This window comes from Taudactylus pleione, unplaced genomic scaffold, assembly GCF_031769625.1.
Source record: "Taudactylus pleione unplaced genomic scaffold, aTauple2 ptg000567l, whole genome shotgun sequence".
NCBI lineage: Eukaryota > Metazoa > Chordata > Amphibia > Anura > Myobatrachidae > Taudactylus > Taudactylus pleione.
In genome coordinates, this window is record NW_028284969.1 from 3866849 (window position 1) to 3892677 (window position 25829).

At 42.9% G+C, this 25829-nt stretch overlaps 1 protein-coding gene across 1 annotated transcript; it reads left to right on the forward strand.

Annotated features, from left to right (window-relative positions):
- Positions 1-3707: 3707 nt before the first annotated feature.
- Positions 3708-7705, forward strand: ZNF703 (zinc finger protein 703). Its single transcript, XM_088453056.1, has 2 exons — positions 3708-3994; positions 5860-7705. The coding sequence occupies exons 1-2, from the start codon at positions 3776-3778 to the stop codon at positions 7249-7251; spliced, it is 1611 nt and encodes a 536-aa protein (XP_088309182.1). The 5' UTR covers positions 3708-3775; the 3' UTR covers positions 7252-7705.
- Positions 7706-25829: the final 18124 nt, after the last annotated feature.

Genomic DNA, 25829 nt, shown 5'->3' on the forward strand with positions numbered 1-25829 from the left:
TCTCTTTATCTGTTCTTAATGTGTCTGTTATACCGAGCTATGAAACAGTGTGCTGTGTTAGATTTTATGCATAACATATTCGGGTCTCCGTATTCAATGTAACCTAAAGGGTACCGACCAGGCCCTTTGCACTTCTGCTGCTCCACCCTGCTGTCACCATGGTCAGCAGGGAGATTAATCAGATGCCTCTTGAATAATACACCGCAAGGCATTTGCAGCATCAGGATGCTGTGCTGGCGAGCCGATATTGTGGGGTTCCAAAATTCTATTCCTCTCAAAGGGGAACGGAACTCAGGTGCTCCCATCTACTCTGTGCAGGAACTGGAGTGCAGTGCACAGTACAAGAAGCCGGGCCAGTGGCAAACGCAGGATTTCTAGACGGGGGTTTCCAAATGCTTGATTTTAGAGTGAGTGTGGCCTGTCCATGAAGAGGGTATAATTAGCACTTATCCAGCTTTAATATGCGTCATACAAAGTATATCGCATGTCATAATTCCAGAATATACAGGACCAGCGATCACAGTAAGCCATTAGATTCGGCAGTAGGGCCATCCTGCCTGAGCTGAATGTTTTTATTTTAGATGCGGGCACCATTCCAGAGTATTAGAGCAAGTCCGGGAGTCTGGGGGAGCAGCAGAAGAACCTAGCACTGCCCTGGACGTATATATGTACATATTGGGCTCTTTAGCAGCACATCCCTAACAGTGCATGTTTTCCAGATCTCCTAGTTGGTGCACAGGTTATTTATTACTCACTGATTTATTTATTTATTAACAGTTTCTTACATAGAGCAGCATATTCCGTTGCACTTTACAATTGGAAACATTTATAGAACAAAACTGGGTAATAACATACAGATATATAGGTAGGAAGGCCCTGCTTGCAAGCTTCCAATCTATAGGTACATGTTAAAAGATCCACAGTTGGTGCTAATTATTTCATTTGTGATACTGTGAAGAACATGCAGCAATAGTAAAATTCTATTACATTACTATTTCTATTGTGGTCATGGTGTGGGCTGGGGAGGGGGGTTTCCAGGCAGACGGAAACCCCCCCTGCGTTTGCCTATGCGGGCGGCTGTTACAATAAGTGAGAGGAGGCGCCGGAGGGACAGGGCAGAAATGCCATTCCCTAGAAAGCTTGGGGGCCCTGTCAAAATTTTGCTTCGGGACTCCCAAAGTTCTCATTACGCCCCTGACTGTAATCTAATGCGTGCAACCTCGCTTCTCAAATCGCGCCACTTCTTGTGATCACCCAAGCCTTCCAGCCTTTGCCTATACCTTTTTTTTTTTTGCGTATCAATTTCCGTAATTAGACTCTGCAAAACAATTTTGAGTTATGTAATATGCCCGCTCAGTTCTATCATAAGTAGTTGAGATTAATATAAGGACTTCAGCAAACTGTTAGATGCTGGGATAAAGTCTATCAGATTTCTGTGACCAGGGTTGAGCAGCTGTCTCTCCCACTCCTAAGTGTGTCCAGATCTCGGCCCTAAATCAGCATGCCTGCAGTGTTTATGCAGGAATAGACGCGCTGTATACAATTAATGTATACATGTCACAGGACCGAGCCAGCTCTCACTGAGAATTTACAACCTGTATATTATTAGCATGGTCGCTGTTACAGTAGCTCCTGGCTAAAATTCCTGTAAATTATGTCTTTTGCTAACAAACGCGCTGGGGTTTAACACACATTGCTGTTTTGTCTTGACATGTAACAATAAAAGGAACAGTTTATATATGAAGAGCAATAAAGGAAAAGTCCAATCCATTTCAGTAATATAAACTGGCGGTGAAATTTATGAGTTTATGCAGCGTGTGTTAAATCTCGGTGACCGAGAAAGAGTTAAGGGTTGTTGCATGGGGTCAGCCAGTAGGAAAAGTGTGGTACAGCATGCCTTTTGTGTGATTAAAAACAACAAAATGACATAAAAGTAATTAGAATGGCTGCTTTAATTGCTAACTCAATATACAAAACAAACAAAACTGTTTCTAGTTATCAAATGAAAACTCCAAAATGTCATGTACAGACTCTTTCCTGATGAAAGGCCCTTAGTGTCCTGAACGGTTTAGTTAGATGTTGGCACAGTATGGCATCTCTAGTCCTTATTAGCGTTGTGTCAACAAAGAAGTGTGTGTGGGTGTGTATCTATGTGTATATATATATATATATATATATATATATATATATATATATGTATATATATATATATATATATATAATATATATAAGTGTGTATATAATAATATTAGAATCACCCTGCATCATGTGGAAGATGTTTGGCTGACAGAGAGACCCTGGTGCTGAGCGATTACAGCCCTCTTTATTTGTTTCTGTCTTTGTGTATTGTTTTGTCTCAGTTAGTCATTCAAATGTATGTTTTTTTGTATTCATTTTGTTGTTTTCAATACCGGATTAACACTTGTGCCATTTTCTAGGGATTTTTTATTTTATTTGAAACTAACGTAAATCCAATTGTACATAACCTAAATTATTTGCGCACCAGCATTAATATTATGTATCACAACTCATGCAGTGATAATATGCTTTGCAGTGGGACCTTCCAAAAGACTGTATGGTACTTTAGCCACCTTTATAAGATGAATTATGAGACAAGAACACAACATCCACTTTGTCTGATAAGATGATCCTGCAGCTATTTATCACATGTAATTGCTGATAAAGAGTCTGACCCCTGCACTTCCAAGAGACCTTTAAATAATTCAAAAATATATATTTTATTACCTTTTTTTTGTTATCTTATTATGAGCATCAAGATATAACCTAAGTAAGAACCTTGTTTGGTAGACTCACAGTGGCACTGCAGCTTCACTTTAGATAAACATTAGCAGCGCCCCCCAGCGGCCTCAATTGTTATTAACTTTCCAGTTACGGGCGATCTTGATACATACACCATACAATAAAACGTCCTGTTTGCAAAAATGACTAAATATTAGTGCTAATAATAAGCTATGTGATTAAACTCCCAGGCATAGAGAATAGGTCACCCTGTGCTACCCCCATACTGCACATTTCCCGGTTCTTGCAGAATCTTAAGCCCCAGGTTGAGCAGAGATTCACTGTTGGCACTTACGGTACCGAAACAGCTGGAGAGCCACAAGTTCTCTACAAATGAGCCAAAAATACAGGGAATAAGATGATAGAGTGTCCGGATCAGCCTGTGCAAGAATGTGAGCACAGCAGCATTAAATCACTGTGCATGCTCAGTGTCATAGCACATGCTTGGCATTCACAGCACCAGTATGATTCATGTGTGCATTCCTGCTGCACCATGTTACAGACCCATGCACTGCATCGTGCATCTATTCTATAGTGTAGCTGAGGCAGCACATGTGCAGTAACATTATCTATTGTGCATTTGATGATTTGCAATTTGCATGTATTATTTATCACTAACATCCATTACTGGGCATGTCTTCATGTATGCTTACCGGAATACAGGACCTGCTGCAATCTATATACTCTTGCAATATGTCTGTGCATGTTTATTTGAGCAAGGGACGACAAGTTTAAAAGGGATTCACCCCCCCCCCCCCCGATCTTCAGCGTTTAAAGCGTTAATATGCATCCTGACTTCCTTAAAGTGTAGCCCCGCCCCTTGCTCCGCCCACACACCCCTGATTGGACAGCTCTGCCCAAGCCTTTGAAGTGGTGCTGAGAGCTCTGGGTTGGGTCTAGCAGGCAGAGCCTTGCAGCCAGCTGGAGGGAAGGGAGCTCAAGGGGAATCTCTGCACCTTGGACATCCCTCCTCCAAATGAACTGTTCTCCCCTTGGATCTAGCACTGAGACAGAGCCACAGAGCTGCCCATCACCTACAGCAGCACCCCTGCCAGCCCTAGCACCAGATCACCCTCTGCGCCAGGCGAACAGACTGCCCATCAGGGTGCTCAAAATGCTGACTGCCCATACAGGACACTTACTGCACCCGGAGTACCTGCAGCCTCTCTCCTCCACCCCAGTCAGCCCCATAGAGGTAAGGAGAGCTCTGGCATGGACCGTCCTGGGATTGTCACTGTGGATGCAGGATCCCTGGGATTGCACTGAGAGGAGCTGCCCTGTGCTGGGTGCAGGGGATGGGGCACACTGCTCTGGTGCCTGGGGCACAGTATTAGGACGCACAGTCCTGTTGGCATCTGCATTACAGTCATATCTCGCCCCAACTCAATCTTACATGCAGGGGGTGCTGAGGGCTGGCCCCGCTTATAGCAGATGGGGTTAGGAGGTTTGCGGTGATCTGATAACTACACACCCAGTCATGTTTGATGAATGTTAGAGACAGGCTTTTATTACAAGGAGTGCTCTGTTTGCATTCTTTGTGTGTGACTTTGCAATGTACCCTATTCATCCCCCTTACAAGGTTACAATTCCGATTCTTTGTGTAGTGCTCTTTTTTTTAATCATTGTGTAGTGGTCTTGTGTATCATTGTGTAGTGCTCTTTTTTTAATCATTGTGTAGTGGTCCTGCTTTGTAGCGTTGTGTAGTCTTGGTTTGTGTCATTGTGTAATGTGCTTATTGTGTATCATTACATAGTCCTCGTATTGTGTATAGTGGTGTGGTCTTTTTTTGTATAACCATACTGTATTTTGTATTATTGTGTAATGGTATTGTTTTGCACAATTAACACTTACTCCTATAGTGCCAGCATATCCCGTTGCACTTTACAATGTGTAGTGTTATTTTGTATGATTGTGCAGTCTTCTTGCTTTGGATCAGGACCCCTTTCTATCTCTTGCCTCTACTCTGGTGATTTACGGGCCCCCTTTTTATGTCATTGGATGTTCTAACGATGTAACAGAGTAAAGATCAATACGTCTCTTATTGTAAAGGGACCTTTCTCCCTATAGGCTGCATTTTGCTGGAATATCATAGCATGATTTTAAAAATAATACGAATCCTAAAAGATAAACTTTTTTCTTTTCTGATGGGCAAATCTTATTTATTATCTCTAATAACGCTATGTTCGTTGCATGCAACAGAATTGCAGGCTATAGCTTTGCATGAGTTGTTAATGTCTCTCATTTTTTTTTTAATGGTCTCCTGAGTTTTTCCTGTGATATTTTATTTCCACCCACTTTCTAATTAAATTATATTTTTGATCTTTATGGGTTTCACCCCCCCCCTCCCTCCCATCCCTCATACCACCACTAACCCCCTCCTCTTCCCTCCTAGTCAGTTTGTGGGCCCATGTCATTAATCATCCTCTGGCAGGTCCCTAATGATAAAGTTTCACGAGATTTATAGCCTGGAAATAATAGCTGGGTTCTGTTGAATAGGAGGAAAAAAAATAGGAGAGGTTCAATCAATGTTTTTTTTTTTTTTTTTTTCTCAGGCTCTGTTCTCTGATTTTGTCACCCCAAATCTCAATTGCGAGGGGGTGGATCATAGTAACATACTTTGACAATTTTGGCTTTGCGATGAACTGTTTCCCTAGATTGTTTTTTTTTTTTTCAGTACATAAAGAGTTTAGAATCCTATATACATTTATGCCATATTCTTTTCAGTGCGCGTAACATAATTACGTCTATGTAACCTGGTCTGTGCATTGTATTCCTAACGTGTATGAAACCGTCTTTGTGAAGAGCGTGCAATCGCTGTTGGAAGTAGAGGGGATTTGGTTAGACAGCAGTATAAAACAATTAGCGCTGGGATTTTTACTTAAGTATCGGTCATTTTTTTTTTTTTTTATATTACAATGTGTTTGCTTGGTTTTAAGTCCGGTTAAAGTACTGTAAAAACAATCTGAGCTGATGATCATTGAAATGTTTGCTGAATACACTGCAAAGTGTTAGATACATTCTCACCAAAATCTCTATATCTGCTTTTTTCTTTGTTTTTAGTTGGATGCCAAGAAAAGTCCACTCGCCTTACTGGCTCAGACCTGTTCCCAGATTGGAAAGCCGGATCCCCCTCCATCCTCCAAACTAAACTCTGTGACTTCCAGTGGTCTCAGTGAAAAAGATAGCAGTCGTAACTCCTCACTGAAGCTGGGCGAGTCTCCTCTAGATGATAAGTCAAGCTTTAAACCCTACTCAAAAGGAGGAGAGTCGAGAAAGGAAAGCGGATCTTCTAATGGCAGTTCTGGGGACAAAGCAGGATTTAGAGTACCTAGTGGTTCTTGTCAATCCTTTCCTCCTCATGCACAATCACCGTCTTCAAGGGTGAGCTCCCCTGGACAGCACTGCGAGTCTAAAAACAATGACGGTCAAGAGAAAAAAGAGCCTGAAGCTATTAAAAGCATTTCCGAGGTGTCACAAGCCAACTCTGCTCTTACAAGAGCCAGTATCAGCAATTCTAGTGCAGAGTCCAGCCAAAGCGGGGATGTTACCCCCATCAGCAAATCTGAGCCACCGTCCCTTGGATCTGGCCATGTTGCCCCAGTTTCTCCCTACAAACCTGGACATTCAGTCTTCCCTCTTCCACCATCTGGCATTGGATACCATGGATCCATAGTGGGCGCCTATGCTGGATACCCATCCCAGTTTGTCCCTGGGCTGGATCACACTAAAACAAGCCTAGTTGGAAATCAGCTGTCTGGGACATTAGGTTTGCCAGGGAAACCACCCAGCTCCAGTCCTCTAACTGGTGCCTCTCCTCCTTCATTCATGCAAGGATTATGCAGGGACCCATATTGCCTGAGCTACCACAATGCCTCCCACCTCGGCTCAAGCAATTGTTCCACCTGTGTGCACGATCCATCTGCCCTCAAGTCCGGATATCCCTTAGTTTATCCCAGTCACCCTCTACATTCAGTGCACACCACGTTGTCTTCCAGTGTCACCCCTTCCTTGTCTGGCCACCCTCTCTACACATATGGCTTTATGCTCCCAAACGACCCCGTCCCCCACATATGCAACTGGGTGTCTGCCAGTGGACCTTGTGACAAAAGATTTGCCACGTCAGAAGAACTTCTTTCCCACTTACGGACACACACAGCCTTACCCGGGGCAGACAAACTTTTGGCCGGGTACCATACATCTGGTTTGGGTTCTGCTGCTTCCTGCCACCTGCACCTTCCTCCAAATGGACCTGGAAGTCCTACCACATTGCCGGGATCTCTGTCTTTAAGGAGTCCACATACTTTGGGACTAAATAGGTATCATCCCTACGGAAAGAGCCACCTAACACCCAGTGGTCTCCCAATGCCCTCATTACCAGCAGGATCTTACTACTCTCCTTATGCTCTCTATGGACAGAGGTTAACATCCGCTTCAGCGCTAGGATATCAGTAAATAGAATTCCCCAACTCATAGACTGTATATTTATTTACTGTATGTTAGCTTCAAGCTGGGAATATTAAGTGCATTATTTACAACAACAATTCAATGGTATGCAAACATTCTGTGCCCCAAAACCATTCTTTTGCATTATCAGTTTGTCTTCCATTTGGCCTTTTATTTCCTTTTCTATGTTTTTGTTTTGTTTAACTTTTTTTTTCTTTTTTTGCTGTTCTGCATGATACTCATCGCTTACTCTGCCCTATCATTTATTTCCCTATATATAGGGGGGTTAAAAAAAAACACAAAACTCTGCCTCCTTTTAATTTTGTAGTCCTAAAAAAAAGTGTATTTTTTTGTAATGTGTTCTTGGCATGGTGGGAGCGGGTGGGAGGAGAGAAGAGAAAACAAATGCGTTGGTGGCTATCCAAAAATCTTATTTTGTTTAATAAATGAAAACTTAACTATCCACTCTGTGTTCTTTTAAATTACATCCAGGTTTTAATTTCCTTTTTTGTTTTTTAATGCTTTTCTGAAATTATTTCACATCGGTTAACCTGCTAATATTACATTAAAGAAAACAAAATGCCAAAGCATTCAATAGTACAATATCTGGAATGTATTGATTACAATAAACAATGTTTTTTGCTATTAAAATATTTAGAGATTGTTTATGATTTTAATAACTGAGCTAAAGGCCAAGGTAGTTTCTGTAAGCTGGAGCACTGGCACCATCTGCTGGTCTTCAGTGGCACTGCACATACCACCCGTAGTCATACACATAAATTACATATATATATTTATATATAATGAAGCCATTTACTGCAACACACAATTAAGGAGACACAGCTTTAGAAGAAAAAAAAAAACCTATTTAAAAATGCAAATTTATTGTATATATGGTATAAAATTAAATAAAATTTATCCTTTTATAAGAAAAAAAATGTATATTTAAAAAAATTGGTTAGTAATTGGGTTTTTTTTTTTTCTTTTTTTCTTTGGAACTTGCAGATCATGATAGATTTATCATTTATCCCAAGATAGACAGGTATGGTAGTTCCCGTTAGATAACAAAAGTTATCTAGTTTCTTTAAAAGAGTATAGCTTCTATTCTCTATATTAAGAAAGGATTAAATGTTGCCGCAGCAAATAAATTCCTAAATGGATGCCAGTTAATACATCACAAAAACAAATTCCTAATGAACAATATGTCTTTTTCTAAAAGTCTATCCATCTATTGTTTTCTTTACATATTAAAAGGACAAGTTGACCTGACAATAGCAAGGTAGTCCATTCAGACTAGGCTGAGGCATGCTTACATTTTTTTTCTATATTCATTTGTAGAACGTAATCTTCAAAGCGGACGGTGAGGGGTGCAGATGTTTTTTTTATTCTGGGCAGTTAAGAAGACAAAATATATGTGATCCTAAGGCCATCAATTCAAATTTGTTTAGCTAGTTTTTCTATAAGATTCTAAATTACCAACACCAATGACTACTTTTAATTCCTGTTTTTTCATTAACTTGTGGACAGTTACATGAGACTGCTATAAATTCTGACAATAATAAAACAAGCATATTTTGGGTCAAAAAGCTACAAACCCTTTACCGGTTCCAAAACTTTATGGTATTCATTTCCATTGCAGAAGATTAGACTTGAGTTGGATTGCATTTGTTACTGTCTCTGAATATGGCTAAAGCCTTGGTAAAATCTAGTGTGGTTGGAATACAGTAGATGGCACGCCGGTTACATTTCCCCTAGCTCATGAGCAGATTTTTTTCCCTATTATTGCTAAGCGCCAACATTTTCTGCACGACTGTACATCACATTTTCTGTAACAGGATTCATGCTATTATGGATGAATGCTACAAATTTGCATTTCCTTGCTCAGAAATTCGGGCTGCTGTAAATAAGATACGCTGAGTAAGTTTCATTGTAGAGAGGTAGTTTATATTTATGTAGGTCTTAGACAGCAAGATACATGTAAAATGATTTTTTATTTTTTTTTAACATACTGTTAACACTAAAAGGAAAATGTGTCGTTGCACAAATGACTGATATTGGCCACGTTGCAACAGTTTGCCTAATCCCAAATCTGCAGACAGTGGCACAGGTTTGTGGTATTAGAGTTATACCTGTGTGGAACATATATATAATGATATAAATACATTAATACGTACTTCAGCAGTCTGTATGTAGAAGCTTTAACAAACTATCCTTTCATGGAAAACTATAACACGTCGCAAATATAATTACAAATTTCTGCCATGGAAATAGTGCTGTATAAAATTATAATTTATACAGAGTAGCTGGGAGATGGACTTTTTTCAGCATATAGAAAAAGAATAAGTTGTGTCAGAGGTGGCTGGGGCACTGTCAGACTGATTATACAGTGGAGCGCTTTGAGGCCCTTATATGAGACAGGACTCCCAACATACAGAGCACGTGAAATTAGGATTTTTAGAGGATGATTGTTATCGGGGGTGAAACAATACTGACACATTTAAAACAAATGAAATATGTATTTGGGCAGCTCTCTTTATGCCATTTTTAAAAATTCGAAAAGGATTTAAACTTAACACAGGGCTGTAGAAAGCAAAGCAGCCTCCAGGAAAGTGATCTGCAAGGGGCATACTCACCTCTTGGCAATGTACTGCCAGACATCACCGCCATTAAGGCAATCATTTAGTACATCACTGCCATATAGGCAATAATCTCATGAATTAAATAAATAAATTCAATAAGACGTTATTGGTCGTGGAGTGCCTATGCCGGACCTTTCATCTTAACAGGATTTTGTATGAAGTTAACGCCTTCAGTTTTTGGGAATGAACTGGGTAAGTGCACACGATCTGCAGCATCTGCACACGCCTGAATGCGTTGCCTTTATATCGATCTTATGAATGGATTATACTGTATATAACAAGAACATTCATGACTAGGAAAAATCTAGCGATCTATACAAATAAGTATTTCCACAATTTATAGACCAATGCAATCACAGCTCTAATAATGACTCTGCTTAAAGTCCTGAGGTCGGGGGCTAACTAAATGTCCAGGCATTTATTTTTTTTACTGACATGTGCTGCACAGACAGTTCTACAAAGGTGTAAGCAAGTGTGCGTGCGTGTGTGAGTGCGTCAGGGCCACAGACCTCTGTTGCTACTTCTGTTTGTAGTAAATCAGTGACTTTTTCAGTTGAATTCTATTATTTATTGTAAGTTTCGTATGAAATATCGCTCCGACGTTGATCGGAACGATATATCGTACACATCGTATAGTGTGTACTCCCGATCTCGTTCATTGCTCCGTCCCATCTGTTGTCCTGCACATCAGGTGGGATGATGCAATGATTGACGCAGTATAGTTAAACATTCAGCATGTAATAATACATTGCGCAGTGGATCGTGCAGTGTCTATGGCGGGCGGGGTGTATCGTTACATGGCTCGCTGCATCACTGGGTCACACTGCCGTATGGTCTGTCTACTCGGCTTGAGTTTACTCATGGTTAGAACCAAGGCTAGATAACTTATGTAGCTATAGCTTATAAAGATCATAGATCTGAAGAAATGTCTAAGTGTTCTGCCAAAATAAATGAATGAAATGGGCTAAGAACAGCGCCAATAGGATCAGAAGTATTTTAAAAGTACTCATTGGCTACACGGGGAAGGCAGCCATTTGTGGGAGGAACCACTGTTTGTTAGGTTCACTAGAATTTAGCGACATCACTTTATGCCTCATGTCTCAGTGATGTCATTAGTTTCTTGTAAATTGATAGGCTGTACTCGCCAATGCCTTACAGGCAGTTTGAATTGGATATGGAGGTCATGCCAGCAAAGTCTATCTAGTGGATGCTCTCATTTTGTACTATTATAAACAACTTGTATGAAATATGTTGGCGCCATGACGATAATTAGATGCTAATTAATGATCATGTTCCATGCACTGAAGAAAAGATTATTTTGTATAGTTGTAGAGAAAGGCATCTGGGTGAACTGACAACAGCAGGAGTTGGAGAATGAGCTGGTTCTGTTTATAAAGGCATTTTTGAAAATGAAATGGGTGAATTAGCTGGCACTGTGTAGCGCCAGTTGGGGGATAAACAGTTTAGTTACAGGGATGTGCTGGTTTATGAGTCACTTTGATCTCTAAAACAACTTGATTAAGATAGACAAAGCCTTCCATGTGTGAAATTGAGTGGTTGGAAAACCCTGGGGCTCCCTCTCTGCGAGCAGGATCATAACATACAGAGAAGTGACAGAACGCTGAGCACAGGAGAGTCAGGTCACTGATATGTTTAGGGAGTATAAGGTCAGGGCTGGGCGAGACCTCATTTAATATTTTAATGGGCTGAGCGAGTTTATAATAATAAGTGTAAATAAAACTGTGCCAAAACAATTCCCTTTCTCCCCAATACAACAAAAATGTCCACGGTTGAATTAATGCAAGGACTGCTGTACAGGACTGCCCAGGGGCTCGTACCATGCTCTGTTTTCACGAACATATACAAGTTCTGTTGGCGATAGGACTGTTTTTTCTCACTTCACCCAGTATATGTAGCGAGTTAACAGGCATTACCATGATTTTGCATTAAGTGAACCTATCCAATATGCTACCACAATACCTGAAAAATTCCCACACATTTTTTTTGTGTGCCCCCAGAAAATTAATATGAATTCCAGGGATGCGGGCTTAGGGCAAGGTAGATCTAATATAACACATCTACTACACATTTTGGCTTTTTTTTTTTATTTATATGAAACTTTTCCAAAACAATGTTTTAATAATTTTGAACTTTTTTGGTGCTACTGAGGCCTCTACACATACTCAGAATTGCAGAGCAGAGGCTCCAGAGCGTTTAAGAACACTGATCGCTTTCGCCGAGGCAGCTAAGTATTGCTCGGTTGCCCCAGCACTAACATATTGTTAACTTGCAGGATAAGTCATTTTTATCACCAGGATAGGTGGCTATACAAATTTACACTTGTCTTTGCAAAATTTAATTTTCATGAATGGGCTCCTTTATACTCCATTCTGTGCCCTGTGTCAGTGTACTGCTGTATAACATACTAAGGGAACTGAGTAAGTATTGCAAAATCATTGATGGTATCTGTGGCCATTTATGCCATTAAAACAAGGTGGGATCCTCAACTCAGGAGGAAAAGTATGTGGAAATGTTTTCTTTAATTGCATTACAAGGTTTTAACCAGGACCTAGTGAGAAGGGAGGAAAGCAGAAGAGTAGTGAATAGAAGGTATTATAAACCTACCTGAAGGATGTTCAGGTCCCATGTCTTTGAATTTCTGGCTAGCATAATGGGGGAAAAGAGCTCAGAAAAGTACTCAGCTCTTTATGGATATATGTTCTCCAAGGAGGAGGTCTGTAGGGTTTTAACGTCCAGGCTTGGTTGTGGTACCAATAGTAGTTCATCCCAAGGCCTGCGTGGGCTTCAGGAACAGGCGGGACATATCCATGGGTAAAGAGGAGAGCATCATGAAAATTCAATGATGACCACGGCGGGGTCCAGGATATGACAAGGGTCATCTGAGAGTGGTAAAGGCAGTGTAGACATAGGAAAACTGCAGGTAAAGAGGATTAGGAGATATCCAAACAAGCAGATGGAAGTGCTACTGGGAAAGGAGGTTTCTGAGGCATTTTGGATATACTACTGGAAACCTAATGGTCTGAAATTATACTGGACTCGTAAGTCAGCTAGAGATTATCTGTAGATGTTTAAGGATAAATGAATGAAGGAGGTGGACTCCAGAAGACTAGGGAGCTTTTATGTCCAACCATCTATGGTGTGGTTCCCTAAGACGGGTGAGGAGTTATGATCTGTGGTGTACTCCCTATTTCAAGCAGCCATTTATTGCAACATGGTCATCCTTATCTGATGGATCTTAAGCCTCTAATTTCCTAAGAAGACACCATTATATTAAGGAAATTAGGATGAAATTATAGTTAAAGAATTTATTGTAACAAACGACAGGAAGTCAGTGGTCAAAATTAGTACAGGAGTCAGAATCAGTAGACGTGGGATATGGCCTATGGAATGCTTCAAAGTAGGGTTGATGAATAATATGGCACTGCTCAAACCGCAACTCAGGGCAGGGTTAAAATACCCAGTATGATTGTGAAATTTGTAGCACGGAATGGGGGCATATTAGTTGGAAGGGGAGATGGATACCTAAAAACAGCAACATCTGATTGAGATTGGCCAATATATGATTTTAAGTCCGGATGGTATGGGGAAAGTGAATGGTGGGTGGCAGGCCGCACCGAAGTGAGTGTCAAATCTTTTCTCTGTGCATGGGTCCCCGAGGTTCTTGTTTTAAGTGAGTTACTCCTTTGTTGGCAAGGGAGCTTGTAGGTATTTAAAATGTTTCACCAAAGGGCAAGATGATAGTTACAGAAAGGGCAAGGTCAAGGTCTCAAGCGGATGATGGAGTTTGAGTGACTGACCTGTCGTAGGCAAATATCAGCTGGAGGTAGTTGATTTTGGTTAGGGACAGATCTCCAAAGCCTACACACATTTGGGGCAGTTAGTGGTGAGAGGAAATATATAAGCTAGGTAACTTATAAAGGGGTTCTTCTCAAGAGCATGTCATCAACCCCAGTGCAGAGAGAAGGGAGTTCCCAAACCAACACAAAAAACAAGAATAACTGAGAGTGTCAAGGAAAAATATGTAGTACTGGGGAACAGGGACAATAATTGGAGATCTTGTTGAAATCTAACTTCGCAGCAATAACTACATTTTCATCAGCTAATGGTGCATACACGGTCATATCTGTCAGATGATCGATGAACGATTTTTTAACAACTATTTGATCGATTTTACAAACGATTTGAACAATTGAACGATTTCAGACAGTATTAAAATGAATGAAATTGACCAAATCTGACTGCAAACACATCAGATGTCAGATATCGTTATCTGACAACCGGGAACGCGCATCGTTCATCGTTACAGGTTCACAGATTTTTTTTGTCAGATATGAAAGATTGAAGGATTTTTTAAATCGTTATCGTTCGGGGGCATTGGCTGACTGGCTTCCTGGACGGCAGGACTTCTCTAGGAGCTCCTGATCCCAATGCACTAAAGAGCAATTTAACGCGGCCATTTGCCTCCCTAAGAGCCTTATTACACCTCCTGGGTGTGCCCGCTCTCCCCCTGACCCATTTCCTGCACTTTGCTACAGGTCTGTGGGACCTGGTAATCCACGGCCTAGTGAAGCTCCAGAAGCCGTGGACTAAATTTTGGAGCCCTACCGGTGGACCACGTGATGTCATCGCCGCGGCCGCCGCTGCACTCCCAACGCACCACTACCTCTGCCCCTGGCTAGCGGGACCCGGACTCCCTATCTTTAGGTGTGTTTCTCCCCTGGATAACAAAAATCCCTGGGGATCGACTGGAGCCGCCATTTTGAGGGACAGCCTGCTCTCCACAGTGTACTTGGACACTGCCTCCTGGGACCCTGCCAGCTCCTGCTAGTTGTGTATGGCTCTCATGTCTCCTCTCTACTTCTGCACCCAGGTTGGTGATTGACTGTTTATTTTTCACTTGCCTTCCTGAAAGGCTGTGACCCCTTGCCTCTCCATGCTGTTAAAGTGATAATTTTCTACCCTCCCCCATGAGACCTCCACAGCTCCTGCTCTCCTGATTGAATCTCTGCTACTAATATCCTCATAATGTGATTTACAATACTCCATACATACTTGGCTAGATATATGCATCTCCTACCTACTGTATATGATAAAAGAATCCATCATCTCTAAAACCAATTAATGTGGAGTCTCTCCTTTGCTGTCACCTGTGCCTCCGACTTCTGAAGACCGTCATGCCTGCCAAACGAGGCAAACTCTCTACCCTTGCACCTCCTATTAAATTTGTTTCACAAAAAACTCCCGACGCTACATCTGCCGGGAAGACCAGTCTGGCCCCCCCTACTGATGCACCGCTTACAGTCCGTACGCTCCATCAGATGCTCCAGGCGTTTCGGACAGACCTCACCTCTGACTTCCAAACCTCAGTTAAGCAATTATCTGCTGAGGTAACGTATTTGGGTGACCGCACTAATCATTTAGAAATAAAGATGCAAGAACTTGTGTCCTCCCATAATGAACTTCTCACCTCCCATAATACTGTCCTGACGGAGTTAACAGTCGTTAAGGATAAACTCGCTGACTTAGAGGACAGATCCAGGAGAAATAATATTAAGATAAGAGGTGTCCCGGAATCTGTGCTTAATGATGGTCTCCAGGACTTTGCCCTGACCCTTTTCCAGAATTATTACCATTTACTGAGGTCCGTGACCTGCTAATTGACTGTATCCATCGCCTCCCTAAACCCCGCACAGCCCCTGGCAGTTCCCCCCGAGATGTTCTGCTACACCTTAATTTCTTCCATATTAAGGAGGACATCCTTAGAGCTGCATGGAAGGCAGAAAATACAGAGGTTCTTAACAGTCTCCAACTTTTTCCAGATATCTCGATCCATACCATTAACAAACGTAGATCTTTCCAACCTATGAGCAAAGCTCTCAGTGATAATGATATTCAATATGGCTGGGGTTTCCCGGTGAACAGGGCCATAGCTAGGGTAGTGCGGCCGGTGCCATCGCACAGGGAACCACCGGTCAGGGGTGCTGTTTGGGCCTGTCATATTTCTGTTTATTATCATTCTCACTTGTAGCTTCCTCTAATTTCATCCCCAGCATCTCCTGGCCTCTCCTATCTCTTCCCAGTCCCTTCCCCATGAGGTCATTACCCTTTTTTGGGTGCATTATGTCCCTTTGAAAAATGAGGGGGGCGCCAGTGCTCCTTCTGGCACAGGGCACCAAAAAGTCTAGTTACGGCTCTGCCGGTGAAGCTCTAGTTACGGAAGGATGGCTCTACGTTTGCCATATCGTCTTTAGAGGCCGGTGCCAAACTGCTGGCAGAGTGGAAAATTCATGTCTCTATTGCATCGTCCTCTTCAAATCCCACTCTTCAATCGGAGTGGACCCAGGTTGGATGAAGATTTCCTGGATCTATACAATCTTATTCATTATTGTACTGGCTGAGTCATATGGATTTTCCTGGACCGTGTCACTGCCTGTTAGCTTATTGTAGCACCAACAATGTTTGGCCCTTCTCGACGAGACATTCCTATTGTTCCTGTTCCGGTTGGTCGCTCCGCTCCGGGATGCTATGCGTTGGAGTCCCCAGCCGCAAGTATTCACAGGTTTTAGGCCTTTGTTTATTGATAATTTTGGCCTATGTTATTTCATAGGTTTTGCGACTATAGCCCTGATTCAGACCCACTCGCAAGCGGCTGTCCGCTCGCAAGTGGGTCGATGGTCTGCACTGAGCATGCGCACGACGGAGGGAGCTCCGTCGTGCGCATGCGCCAGCCGCTACGAGCGAAGGAAAGTCCTTCGCTCGTTGTGTCTGATCAAAGGGGGCGTGCTGTCGATGTTGATTGACAGCACGCCCCCTTTGGTGGGCGTGCCTGGGGCGTGCCTCCCTGACGGGGGCGTTCCCATGGGAATGCCTCCCGTCAGAAGTCTGATAGAGCCAAAATCACTCCGGGGCTTGCGGTTGAAAACCTCAACCGCAGGCTCCGGCTCGCAGTTTCGATGGTCGCGATGGTCACGACCATCGCGGCCATCAAACTGCACGCTCGTATAGGCTGTGGGTGGTGACCCACAGCTATACGAGCGTCCAGGAGGATTTTTATGGAGGGCGGCCCTCATTCAGAGCGTGCGCTCTGCTCAGAGCGTATGGCTCTGAATGAGGGCCAATGTTTTTTCTTTTTTTAATCTTCCTCTGTTCTTCTCATATTATATCCTATTTGTTATAATAATCAGGATGTTTATTTTTATGTATAGGTTTTGAGAGATGATTTATATGTTGATGTCATACTGTTTACATTGTTTTTATTTTGCTTCTTGTTCTCGGCAGTACTGACACTCCTATTTTTAATTGTATTTGATATAATCTGCCAATATTGTATTTTCTATGTTTTACAATGTCTATATGTTTTTCTATACGAGGTCTCTGGGTGGGTATTGGAACAGTCCACCCCCCACATGTTAACCGTAATGCCTTTTTCCCATGGAAACTACTGTGGCCCGATATACTGGGCTGTTTGATTTGACTCTGCTTCCCTCTCTTTTTTCTTTTTTTTATAGCTATGTCTTTTTTTTCTTTTTTGCTTGTTTTCTGTAACAGGTATATCCAAGATGTTCACACAATTTTATGATAATAAATAGTTAAGGTTTTTTCCCTAAATATCAAGGGACTTAACTCCCCACATAAACGACGATTAGCTCTCTCCACTTTTCACCAACATAGAGCAAATATTGTAGCCTTACAGGAGACGCATCTTCCTCTGCTGTGCCCCCCATATTTAAAGACCATAGGTACCCTACCTGCTATACCGCTAATGGCCCATTAATATGTATTGGGGTCGCTATTTTATTTCATGTAAATACCCCATTTGTGCTACATAGGAAAATTGAATATAAAAATGGGCGATTTCTTATCCTTACTGGTATTATTGAGGAAGTCCCAGTCAGCCTAGTTTCTTTATATGCTCCCAATTCTCGTCAGGTCCCTTTCCTTAGAGAAACTTTTGAAGAAATTGCTAAGGTCCGTCAAGGCGCCCTTATACTGATGGGTGACTTTAACCTGGTCCTTGACCCCAAATTGGATCGCTCTTACCCACAGGGTCACCCCTCTTCCCCCCGTGATGTAGGCCCCTCGCTTGCTTTTAAGAAATTATTAGCTGAGTTTGACTTGTATGAAGCCTGGCACACCCTTTCCCCAGATGAGAGAGACTACACTTTTTTCTCCTCGGTCCATAATAGTTTCTCCAGAATAGATCTTATTCTTTTGGATAAAAAAATCCTTCAGTCCACTAAGAAAATCAAAACTCTCCCTATCACCTGGTCCGATCACGCTCCTCTCCTAAGGTCCTGGAATACTGATAAACACTCTCCCTCTACACACCCCTGGCGTTTTCCTGACTACCATCTCCATGATCCTGAGATTCTAAAGACTCTTATGGATTCTCTTACACTATATACTCAGACCAATTCGCCTTCGGACACTTCAATTTTCACATATTGGTGTGCCCTAAAAGCGTTTCTCTGCACTTCTATTCAAAAAGGTGCTCAACTTAAAGCTCGTTCCCGTAAAACACAGAGTGATTTGGAGTCTACCCTTCGATCCTTGGAATCTCAGAATCAGGCCCACCCTACTAGGATGTTGTGTAAACAACTGCAAGAGGTCCGACAGCAGCTTCAAAAACTGTTCATGCTCCGAATGCACTCAGCCCTTACTCGATTACGTCATAAGTTCTTTACTGCTGGGAATAAAGCTTCTCGCCTTTTAGTCCGTAAATTCTGCGGCCACCAAGCAGAAATAGAATTGAGTGCCTTCTTTCCCCCTCCAACTCTAAGTGCCTTAACCACCTCAACGTTGCCAATCTGTTCTCGAAGTACTATGCAAAACTATATAACTTGTCCCTCAACCCACAACCACTATTATCTCCTCTTTTTTAGATAGTTTGTCTCTTCCTACCTTGAACGCAGGTAGTCTGGCGTCCTTAAATGCCCCTTGGTCACTGTAGGAGATACAGTTTGTAATCCGGCAATTCCCTAAGGGTTAGGCCCCAGGTCCAGATGGCTTTATTAACTCCTTTTACTCTGAATTCGGAGGAGTCCTTTACCCAATCCTTCTACAGCTATATTTGGAGACTTCCAAAACTGGCTCCTTTCCAGCCGAAATGGTGGAGGCACAAATTGTGACTATCACGAAGCTGGACAAGGACCCCTCCGACTGTAAAAACTACAGACCTATAGCACTTCTTAACATGGACATTAAAATCTATGTTAAATTAATAGCGTATCGTCTGAACCCACTGCTTCCTCAATTAATACACCCTGACCAGGTGGGCTTCGTTACTGGACGTCAGGCTCCTGACAATACACGTAGGGTCCTGGATTTGGTGGAATGGGCCTCATATAACAAACTACCACTTCTCCTCCTATCATTAGATGCTGAAAAAGCATTTGATAGACTTCATTGGGACTGTATGCGTCAGGTGTTATACAGGTTTGAACTCCAAAGTGATATTCTTAGCTCCATCAATGCTCTTTACACTATTCCTTCAGCCCGGAATTTTAGCAACGGCTTCCTCTCCTCACCTTTCCAGATATCTAATGGCACTAGACAGGGATGCCCTCTATCCCCACTAATCTTCGTATTGGCTATAGAACCCCTCGCTCAAATGATCCGCTCATCCACTGATTTCCCTGGTCTCTTGATAGTCTTTGCAGACTATGTTTTCTTATTTGTGACTGACCCGGAGACTTCGTTGATTCCCCTCCATAATATTTTAAAACGCTATAGTGCTGCGTCCTATTACAAATTGAATACAACTAAAACGGAAGCCCTACCTATCAATATTCCCCCTTCAATTCTTCAATCCCTGAAAGGGCATTTCCATTTTTCTTGGAAGGACTCTTCCCTATCCTACCTTGGTATTTATATTCCCTCCTCTATCACTAATGTTCACATTGTTAATTATGCCCCTTTGCTGAAACAGTTGACAACTTTAGCCACTGCCTGGATGAACCACGAGGTCTCCTGGTTATGCTGTCTAGCGGCATTCGAGATGATGTTACTGCCCAAATTGATGTACCTGTTGCAATTCTCCGTAAAATGCTACAACAAATGCGGAAACTGATGACGTCTTATGTATGGAAACAAAAAGCTCCTAGAATAGCTTATAACCGTATGATACGCGCTAGACAACAAGGAGGCCTCAATCTCCCTGATCTACCTAGGTACCATGAAGCTGCCCTCCTTTCTCAGCTGTGTGATGTGTTCTCCCACCCCCCCCATACTAAGCCCTGGTTGGACCCAGAACGTGCCCTTTTTCAAGGATTTCCTTTATCGGACCTTTTATAGTTACCTAAACAATTACGCCCACAATCCCCATTACACCCCAAGTCTGCCCTTGATACCCTAAAGATATGGGATATTAGACTCCCGACTCATTTTAACTAAATTCTTCCTACTAGGACCATATCTCTCCAAGCATTGGATAATTTGTTTCCCAATCATATGTCTTACTGGATTCGATTGGGTAGTAAGGAGCTAATTCAGACCCAGTCGTTAGCTCTACAAGCTCGCAACCGGGTCTATGTTGCTCCAGTGCGCATGCGCATGACGGAGCCGGCTCCGTCTTGCGCATGCGCGAGACCCGGCTAACGACGGGTGATCCATCGTTAGGGGTCTCTTAGCAGTCGGGGTGAGCTGTCGATGTTGAGTGACAGCTCGCTCCATTTGCTGGGCGGGCCTCAGCCAAACGGAGGCTTTCCTGTAGGAACGCTTGCCGTTTGGGGGCGGCCCCACTGACATCATCAGTGATGTCAGTGGGGAACTTCCTGCTCAAACAGAGCAGGAAGCTCCCTGGGGCTTAAGGTTGACGAGACCCTACCTTAGGGTCACGTCGTAAGCCCTGATGGTCGCGATGGCCACACATGAAGCCTTTCCCAGGCAAGTCTCCTCCACATGCAAAGCAGTGTAAATCTCCTTTCTGGTCCCACCAAGGCAGCAGTCCTCTCCTATGTACTACCAATGCGTTTCAGTTTCCGCCTTCCTTAGGGTGTACTGAGGTGGTCACAGAGCTCCATACATATACCCACCCAATGAGGCCACCCACTTCCTGAGTTAGGGGTGTGTGGTCAAACAAACTTAGCCTAATGCAGTCGTAAATACACTGAATATCTTATGTCACTAAAACATCATATTAAAAAATCATATGGGACCAACACATCCATCTGAACAATACAAGCATCCTGTGATATACATAAAACGCCAATCCCGGCTATGTGTTCCACCTAGTAGAACCTAGCATACTATTTCCACCGGAAGTGCATCATCACCCGTATGTGCACAATCCGGAACTTACCCGATCCTACCTACGATCTGTATTATGTTGGGAGCACCACGCGGCTTCTACCGCACATGTATATGGCTGTGCATTCTATCCCTATGGGATGCACACTGTCAACACCGGAAGTCACGTGTGCACCAGGAGTCACGAGCAGTCTCTCATCGCAGCCCAGCACACAGCTGCTGTGAGGTAGGATGAAGGGGAATGGCGGTGCTGGACCCGGGTCCCCGCCGGATCCCTCCAGCAAGCCCAGGCCAGGGTAATTAGTACCCGCCCCCCCTCAGCACCCCTGCACACACCCCGTATTCAGGAAGTGGGTGGCCTCATTGGGGTGGGTATAAGTAGGGAGCTCTGTGACCACCTCATTACACAGAGGAAGGCGGAAGCTGAAACGCGTTGGAGTGCATAGGAGAGGACAGCTATCTTGGTGGGACCAGAAAGGAGAATTACACTGCTTTGCATGTGCAGGTGACTTTTATCAGCAGTAACCTTTTATCTGTGGTGGGTCATGTGTTATTATTGTTTATATATGTGTGGAATTAATTTTATGCGATTTTACGCAATGAGAGGTATTCCTTTGCTGTTTAAAATAAGAGTAAACCATGTGATTGGATACCATGGCGCGCATAGAACACAGAACCAATGAGCTGGATTATCCTCACCTTAGAGGTGAGTAATCAATACCACCTTGATGTTTACATCCTGCACATGAATGTCCCTTTTCATTCATTTGAGGTGCGATTGCGTTTGGGGAAGCGGATTCGCAGAAAGAAAAAGAGACTGACTATATGACTGTTGAATGATTGTGCACCATTTGTGAAATACCCTAATTGAGAAGCGCATTGTTGCTACATACTGTTTCATTTTGTTACCTTTGTCCTAACTGTTGGAGTCTGTTACTCTCAGAAGTACAGGGCGCACTCGCTGATTGTGTACATATCAGTTCTTTTGAGGTTTTAGAGATGGAGAATAGGTGGTGACGTACAGTAGTGAAGAACATGTCCCCACTGTGCAAAGGCCACAGACTCTCTTTCCGATTTGTTGACAGTTAGGAAGCATACTGCTATATAGGTGTTGCTATATCCCGCTATGTGTGATTTAGAACACAGGCCCATAGGAGATAATACATATTACAGAAAACTTTCATCCAAGTCCAGACTGCAAAGGGGATAATGGTGTTTGGATGAGTGACCTCTAGAGCATGTAAATGGGCAGATGGTGCAACTTACGATAATTATTAAAGACAGACCTAAGCAGCCCCCACAAACATGGGGCAGTGTGTGATGAGTGAGCGAATGTGGTAAAATTAAGTATGAAGAAGATATGTAAGTTTGTGAGTTATGGGATATATATATAATACATTGGATACAGCACGGTTATGTTTTGTTATAATATTGCATCCACACAACGGTCAGTCCTTGATGAGAACAGTACATGTGACGCTGGGTTATGTTTTGTTATTATATTGCTTCAAAACAACTTTCTAGGGTTAATTCCTATTTAGATATTAAAAGTCCCTTTAACATTACATTATAATGTACCTACTGCTATAGTGGTGTCTATTACCCAGGTCTGCAGATCCTATCTTTATTTAATCCCTGTTAAACACTTCAAACCGCTGAGCATTTATATTTGTTCTCATTAGTGTGAGCTGATTCAGCCCTGACAGACTGTATTCCTCACTTGTTAGTTCCTATACTCTGCAATTATGGAAATTACCTCAATTGTTTTTCAAGGTGTCCAGAAATCTGATAGAAGGAAGGAAAAAATGTTCTCAACTTGAATTTTGTGACTATTTGAGAGATACAATGCTGCAAAACTGGCAGAGAGTGTGTTTCTCTAGTGAAATTGCTGCGGGGATCACTTATGGGCCTACAGAAACAAAACACAAGGACTAACTCAATAACACTGCAATTAGGCACTTGACCACAGCAACCAGGAAACAAATAGCTTTTATCTGTCTAGAGTACTGTATAATGGATAATGAATGCAAATATCTTATTTGTGCAAAACGTGTATAACTGCCTAACCTGCATTCACTCCACTCACGTCCTCCATGTTCCTCTGCAATAAGACTCCATCATCTACATTCCACTTAGACTGCACTCACTAAAAGGGCCAAATTATGTACCCACCATTAGTCACTTCTCGCTACTTATCCTCCATGACTTCCAGTACAGCTGTCCACCCTGTGCTCCTGCACCCCATCCACTCCATTGACCTTTGTGGCACTGTTTTCTCCGGACTCACTTACCACCTTTTTAAATGCTTCTCAAGTTTCCCTACTTCTGTCATATCCTATACGCTCTCCTCCTGCTGGGATCCCTCAAGTCTTGGCTATTGGCCCTCTGCTTTTTCTCTCTTTATAGCTCTTCTCTTGGTGATGCTCCTTCTGTCTCCACAACCACCATAGGGAAATGACCTCTACTCCCCTGACTTCTCTCCTTCTCTACTATCCCATGTGTACAATTGCTTCTCTGTCATCTCTACTTAGTTGTCCCAATGCTACCTAAAGCTCAGGATGTCCGAAAAAGAGCCCATTATCTTTCCTCCTACCAATGTCACTACCAACTCTTGCCTCCCTCACCATTACTGTCATGCTTTCCCTAGTCCCCATGTCCCCTTTCTTAGTGTCATTGCTAAACTCTCTCATCACCTTTCCTGCACACATCCAGTCCATTGCGCTGTCATTGCCTTACTTTGAAGCTTTACCTAAATACTCCTGTTTCTCATGTAAATCGATTCTTTCATTATCTCCCACCTTGACAAATACACCCTCCACCTCTCTGGCCTTCCCCTCACTGATCTATGGCTACTACAATACATCCGAAATGCTGAACCAAGATATACCTCCCTTTCTCACGATAATTCCTAACACTGGCTCCCTATAACCTGCAGCAACAAATTCCCTCAATCAACACTTCCCCTTCAAACATCTCACATTTTTTACTATGGAGCATATTTATCACAATCCACATTTTTAATGCGGATTTCACAAATATTTTTTGCACAATTTGCAATGTGAAAATTTATATATTCATGTAAATCTACTAAAATCTTCTTGCCAGGAGATGGACTCCGATAAGAGCCCGTCCTGGCGGAGAGTTAGAAGCAGTGTGATAGCTTAACTCTATTACACTGCTTCCTGTCTGTCACCCGGGGCATGCGCCACCAGGGGGAAACAGAGAAGGAACTGGAGGTTCTTATCTGGGCCAAGCTCCAGATTGCTCGCATTCCAGACCTACATATATTCATCAGCACAGCAGCCCCCATAGAATCCTATGGGGACTCTATTCGCAGACAAAAATGGAGGGACCATGGCAGATATGCAATACCTCCATAGTACATTTTTGGGATACTTAATATATGCGCGTACCCCCCTGAAAATTTATGTTTTTGGGTAATAGCCCTCTGACCTGCACCTTACCTCCCCTCTGATTACATTTCAATTCCACCTTCAAGACCTTCTGTGCTGCTCCCCACTTATGGATCTTCCTACTTACCTCATTAAACTCTCCCTCAACTTTCAATCCTGCAATCTAGAAAGCGTTCTCTCAAAATCACCTCTTTAATATAGTCTGTCCTATCCTAACTTATCTCACTCCATCTGATATTTTCCCCTCTAGATTCTACCAGCTTCCATCCACATCTAAACTCCAAGTCTAACTAGCTACTATTCAGAATATGGACATATTGTCAGAGGCGTCAACGGGTACAGGCCAGACCCTTTGCACATGTCGAAGGCACGGGCTTGCTAGAGGGGAGGGTGACCCCATGTCCCCCCCCCCATTTATCCCGTTGTCGTCATCCATGCATGCGTCATCCATCACTGCTGCTCGGTGACACCATCCAAGTGGGTGACACCAAAATAGCAGAGCAGCTCAGCTACAGCCATTGCCCTAATTCTTGGCTCCAAGCAGTTTTTGGATACAGGCACTGTGCTAGTTTCTGGTTTTGGACAGTTGATAATTTGTGAGTGTGAGTTCCCAGCAGGTGGTAATTACAGGTACAGTGCTAGTTCCTGGCTCTGGGCAGTGGGTGATTACAGACTATGGCAGTAATTGTGCTACCTCCTAAGTCTAAACAGTGTAACAATAATTGAGTTTAACACATAATAGATATTGCTTAAAAGATGGTCGGTTGTGTAACAATCTCTTTGCACGGGCACACTTCCTGTCCGAGGTTATTAGAGGCACTAAGTTGAATGCATCTCTGCGAACAGACTGCCCCAATCCCTAGGCATTGTTTCATAGCCTTCATCATCATCAATGCGCCCTTGCACCAGCCCTATACTCGGTATAGACACACTCAGCAAACAGACTTGCTTAGAACACTGTATCAGGCCCCATGTGACCATTTTCCATAGAAAGAGACAGAGTGGTGCGAGTGTGAACGGGCATTGTATTCCTTAGTAGGAATAACAAATGTCCTGAGTACCACAAATTGCTCACATGTGGCAGCTACATCGCAACGCAGGATGGATGAATCTTTTCTTTATCGCCCAGTATTCTCTTCCAACAATGCGCATATTGTGTGTGGCGGCCATTCTGGATCATTTCATGGTGTCTATGATATGTAGTTATGTGACCAGTGGCCGCAAGGCCACCGGTCACAATCCCAACACCAGAATGCCGGCTAGGGAT